Below are 6,105 nucleotides of genomic sequence, written 5' to 3'. Positions count from 1 at the left end.
CGGTGCTCCGCTCGTTGTTGTGAGCGTCGCTCCTCCGCCCTCCGTTGTTGTTGGAGGGCGACTGCCTCCAACTGCCCAGTAGCGTCCTTCACGAGCCTCCTCTACAGAGGCCGATCTTGACACTGCTGGTACCAGTCATCGGCAAGTCCACTCAGCTCCACGTCCTCCTGTACCACATCACCCTATCTCTTCTCTAGCCCGTGCTGTGCCCGTTTAGCCCCCTCAATCCGGCCAAACAAAAGCTGTTTAGGCATGCGGTGGCTGGGCATGCGGGCTACATGACCCAGCCAACGCAACCTTGCCTGCCGGAGGAGCTCACCAATGGGACTTTACCCAGATCTTTCAAGGATTTGTGAGCTCCTCACACAATCCAGCCTGGTTAAACCCAGGATGGATCGTAGGCAGGCCAGCCTAAATGTTTCCAACCGGCAAAGATGCTCCATTAGGGGGGTCCACGTTTCGCAAGCGTAGAGAAGGGAGGGAATGACTGTGGCCGAGAAAACCTGAAGCTTCGTGCGGAGCGACAGACCAGGTAGCTTCCACACAGCATTACGCAACCGATGAAAAGATATTGCCACTTGACTGATTCGGAGTGAGACCTCTGCTGTTACACTGGAGCCGGTCATAAGCATACTGCCCAGGTGTGGGAAACTCTCAACTCTCTCCACTACTGCCCCATCACTGTCCGGCAAAACAACCCCCTACCTCCTCGCGGTGCCGGATGGGCAACACTGTCGTGGACAGTGCTGTGGGGGGAGAGCCAATGCCCATTGGCCTCTCCCCTCATGGCGTCTGTGACCACCACAGTGGCTAAACGGGGGCTCTGGACGGGTGCGAGGGGCTGGTAACCCCTCCACCTTCAATTTATTACCACGAAACTACGAATTAAACATAAATATGTAACTAATAAGCTTGTGCTGGAGGCCCCGGGGAGACAGGCGTCTATAACATCTCCTGGCCAAACCCCAATTGGCGGAGCCAGGAGATTAAATCTTCACCCTCGGGGCTCCTCCAAAAACAACGAAAGCCACTATGGATGGCCACGTGGAATGTTCGAACGCTCACTGCGGAGGAGAGGCTGCCACTCCTTTGTCAGGAGCTGGATCGGTACTGCACACACACACACAGACATACAGACACACAGATGAGACACAACATACATCCGTCCTCGGGCCGTGACGTCATATCCGCTTCCGCCCAGTGTGCCGCTGGAGCCACGCTGCGAGCTGCGTGCTGAGGAGCGCCTCTCTGCACGAAGCCTCCTGGAGCCTCTCCCGGAGCAGTCACCATGGAGGCTCATGGGCTGCGCAGTACCTCACGCACCCTCGTGGCGCTGCTCGTGACGAGCTACGCGTTCCTCACGTCTGGGCCCACGGAGGAGAAGAATTTCTCCCCGAACTGGCTGGTTAACCTGGGGGGAGCCTGGGAGGTCCAACCGCCACAGGCCGGGCAGCCTCTACCTCTCGCCAAAGCGACCGTGGCTGTCCACATCAGCGACCGGCTCGCAGATCACGAAGCCAAGAGGGAGCCTCGAGTCACTTCCTCTCCCATCCATGGCGTGGAGGTTCCCCAAGGAGGAGGAGGAGAAGACGACGACCCAGCTCCCTTAGGGTGGAAGACCTTCATGGAGATGCTGCACAGCAGGCCGGTGGCCATCGCCTACGAGGTGGCGAGTGCAGGGATCGCCCTCCTCAGCCTCGGAGTGTGGCTGAAGAATGCAGTGGTGAGTGCCAGCTTCACGATTACACAGACCATAGCGTGGCACCGCAACAGACACCACACACAGAGCCACCACACGCAGAGATGTATCACGCGTACAGATCACTCGCGTAGATATAAGAATCTCACTCGCATATGTAGTAGGTTCAATGAGACGTAGACGACGTAGTCGGAGGCACACTTAATTATTATAATGTTTCACTCAGCACAGGCCAATGTATACAACACTCGAAGGGGTAACGGCCCCTTCACCTGTCTAACAGGGAGACCCCATTAACTCTAGCCCGGCTAGCCTACTCCCAGGTCCTCCACTCGAGAGCTAGGGGAGGCTAGCTGATCCAGCTCTGGCCAAGCTAGGATCACGGCACCCTTAGTCACCAGACCGGCTCTTACCAGAGCATCGGCTCTGGGCTCTCGGGGCCACGCCACTGGCTTGCCCTGGTCGGTCCTTAGAAGGACAGCGATCCAGGGGAGTCCCAGAGCCTATCTAGCCGGTCTTCACTCTTCACTAGTTAAGCTGAATACTGAACCCCGTGCCCACCGGCTCACCGCCTTATATAGCAACTCCCCCAGGAGGGGTGGGCCGTGGGAGATCACAGCGCCGTTACAGCCCCCAGGGCTAACCGATGCCGACGTGGATGTAAGCATCCTTCCGCGTGCGGGCATAACCACCCCTCGTGTGTTTGTTCGCCCTCCCGTAACACCCCTACACATACACCACACACACAAGTATATATGACATCCACACACACATCCTAGACAAAGTCGCAAACACCTTGCTCAATTAATTATGCTTAAATATTATCCACTGCAACTTTAAGGGTGTGTTTTGTTACTGGCAGCGTGGCATTTGGGACATGTGCTGGACTCAGTTGTCCTTGTGCGGCGTTGGTGAGTTGCCCTGGTGCGGACAGAACTATTTCCCCAGCCAGTAGAGTCAGAATAATACTATTTATTTATGGTTGAGGAATCCGATGAGCTATGAAGCTCTTTTTCACAGATGTCCAGTAGGGGCTGGTAAGAACATTACAACAACAAATACTACAAAAACATGATAATAGTGCAAAGTACATGAAAGGTTAAAAAATCACCCAAAAAACAAACAAATAAAACTAAACCACCCCCATCATACAAAGCCCACTGAGGTACTAACTTATTTTTCAGACGGAACCTGGTCACAAATGATAGATCAACAAGTGACATCATTTGGACATTCATAGCAGCAAAATAATCTAAATTATCGAAATAAATGTTTCTAAATGTGGAGGGAAAAACCAGAGGATCAAACTACGCAGGGCCATGGCACGTGACCAATGACTTTTGTTTATTGCCGAGAATCCAGCTGTTAGTCAAGGCTGAACTAAAGAGGGAAAGATACTTGTTGTCGTGCTGTACATTACAAATACTTGTGCAATGTTTTCAACAGTGGCGTCCGCGACCTCCTGCCATGCCAGCAATGGCCGTCCACACCACCAACCTCCCGAAACAAAAGGCTCGGTCGAACTTGGCCGAGATGGTACCTCAAGCAGCTTCTTCTTTAGGCTGTTGGATGATGGTTCCGCAAGATGGAGAATACCCGTCTCCCTCAAGGTGGACGACCTTGATGAAGATGCTGCACAGTGGGCCGGTGGCCATCACTTACCACGTGGAGAGCACGGGGATCACCATTACCAGCCTAAGAGTCTGGCGGAAGAATCAACTGGTAAGAGAGAGTGTGCTGGCTTCACTGTCACATAGAGAATCAGCAGGACACCACAACAGACACACACAGAGACACCACACCCAGAGAGGCATCGTGGATATAGATCACTCAGGCAAATGTCATAATCTCACATGCATAGATGACACAAATCAGAAGCAGAATATTTATACTGGAAGAATCCGATGAGCTATTAAGCTATTTTTCACAGATGTCCAGGAGAGGCAGGTTAGAACGTTACAAGAACAAACAATAAAAAATCACACTCACACCCTCGACAAAGTCGCACACATTTATTACAAGCACACACATTGTTCATGCTGTGGATTACAAATAGTTGTCCGATATTTGCGACTGAAAGGCAAGTACAACACCCGTGTTCAATCAATGGTGGTGGTGTGGCAGATGGCAGTGAAAAAAAATATTTGAGTGATGTGACCAACAGGGGAAGAAGGAGACTGCAATCTCTTGCCTCTCATACTGATTTTGTTTCCGGTTTTAAACAGAAGTCATCGCAACGTGGACGAGTTTACCGAAGCCGCCACATGAGAGGATCCATGTGGAAATTGGCTCGGGGCAAGCGCCACCCCATGAAAATCAAGAGGACCCACAGATCCCTCAAGACTCAGCTGGATGGCTGCTCCATAATGATAGCTCACCAACACTTAATAGCGCACCCACCAACAGCACCACTCCTACCAACACCCACCATGACAAACCCCCAACCCCGACCAACATTGCTATCTCGACTAACACCATCACACTTTCAAATACCACCACCTCTACCAATGCTATCCTGACTAACACCACCACCTCTCCACCCCTACAAACCCATACCAACAACATCTTCTCCACCTTCACCACCACCAGGACCGACACCATTACCCCAGCTGAGCGTGAGTGGTGTCACCTCATGATCATGGCCCGCACCAATGCCCGCTGCACTACAATAAGCTCAATTATCCCTACCAGCTCAACCACCCAACTCCCCCGCTCCTACCAACTCCACCACCTCGACCAATCCCACGCCTACAACATTACCACGCCTACCAACATTACCTCCTCTACCCTCACTACCACTCCCAGCCACATCCACCCCAGCTGAGCATGTGTCCAGCCTCATGATCATGAGGAAAAGAGACCACTCTTCATGGCCCGGATCAATGCCTGCTCCACCACTCCTACCAACTCCACCACCTTTAGAATCTGCACACCTACCAACACTAACACCCCTCCCAACACCGCTACCCTGACCAAACGCAACTACTCCGACGAACACCACCACTCCTACCAAACCAACCCTACCAACGCCAACCCTATCAACACCAACCCTACCAACACCATTATTCTTACTACTACCCCTACCAACACCAACCCTACAGCACCAATCCTACCAACACAATGACTCCTACCAATACGACCACCCCAAACGACACCATCACTCTTCCCAACAACAGTCCTATCAACGTTACCTATCCTACAAACGCCAACTCTATAAACACCTTGACCCCTACAACACACCACCCCAAATAAGAAATAATACAAAATAATAACATTACAACATCGCTGCACCCTTTGCATGTTAGCGTGCTGCGCTACGAAGCCGGCGACCGGAGTTAAATTTCCGCTCATGGCCAACACCAGTGATCGACTCAGTCTCAAATTAGTGCCTGGTACTCATTTAGCTGAGGCTACCTCGCATGCCAGTCTGTTAATCTTTACGGGGGATCTTTGTCTTTGACATATCTGTGGGCTAGAGTGTAGCTATGATTTATTGTTCATGTGAGGGATGCGCTTTGCCTGCAGGCCAGCCACTACATCTCCGCTCATGTGTGTTTAGCCGTGTCAGTGACGCGCCACGATGTAGCTACTGCTGCTGTCACTGTCACGACCCGGTCGGTGCCGGTTGCTCTGGGACGAAATAAAAAAAGTGCACGAGATTATCGCTGCTACTCCAGCAGATCAAGAACGGTTCTCATGGAGTCATCAAAATGCCCTGAAATCACAGCTGACCATCTCAATCACATCTGTGAAATGTCAACGGTGGTGTCCGTTGCCCCTGCTGTGAGTGGTGAGATGCCTTGAGCAGTGGTGATGTCCCTGAGTGGCGGTGGAGATGTCCCTGAATATTGGTGGAGTCTGTACAACGCGGCTGCTGTATTCGTGATTAAAGAAACCTGAGCCGAGCGTGCTTGGTGGAGCTCAGCAGAAGGTGATGAGCCGGAGGTGTGGAACTGAAAGTTCGAGCTCAAGGCGTGAGCTCAAGGTGTGAGCTCGAGGTAATAAGCTGGTGATGCGGTCTGGAGGTGAGCACGCGGTGTCCCTGTGCACACAAGCGTGGTGCGGGAGGTGGCCCGAACTAAACTTTTATTTACCAGGTAAGGCCCACTGGTCCAATAGCTCTTTTTCAGAAACTTACCTGGTCACAAATAATATCTCAATGAGTGGCTCATCATCTGAAAATATATGTCAAATACTAGAAACGTATGTTCTCAATGTGGAGGGGAAAACCAGAGGAGCCGTAGAAGAATCCTACGCGACCCGGAGAAAAACACGCAAACTCCAAATATACAGGTGTCGGGGTCGGAATCGAACCCACGTCTCCCTGTATACCAGGCGAGGTAGTTGACATCTCTCAATAACTGCCTCCTCATAGCCCGTATCTCCACAAAAACAATGCGAGTGGT

General features: G+C 51.9%; 1 protein-coding gene across 1 annotated transcript; it reads left to right on the top strand.

Moving 5' to 3' along the window:
- Positions 1-702: 702 nt before the first annotated feature.
- LOC133352348 (uncharacterized) lies at positions 703-4,054 on the top strand (the record flags this gene model as incomplete). The annotated part of the gene is made up of 3 exons (XM_061567945.1): positions 703-1,723; positions 3,146-3,421; positions 3,925-4,054. Coding segments are annotated over exons 1-3 (841 nt in total), but the record flags the coding sequence as incomplete, so codon positions are not given.
- Positions 4,055-6,105: the final 2,051 nt, after the last annotated feature.

The sequence above is a fragment of the Lethenteron reissneri genome, chromosome 40 (assembly GCF_015708825.2).
Source record: "Lethenteron reissneri isolate LAM-NWPU_2019-01 chromosome 40, ASM1570882v1, whole genome shotgun sequence".
NCBI classification, from domain to species: Eukaryota; Metazoa; Chordata; class Hyperoartia; order Petromyzontiformes; family Petromyzontidae; genus Lethenteron; species Lethenteron reissneri.
This window is presented reverse-complemented; position numbering and strand designations above follow the sequence as displayed.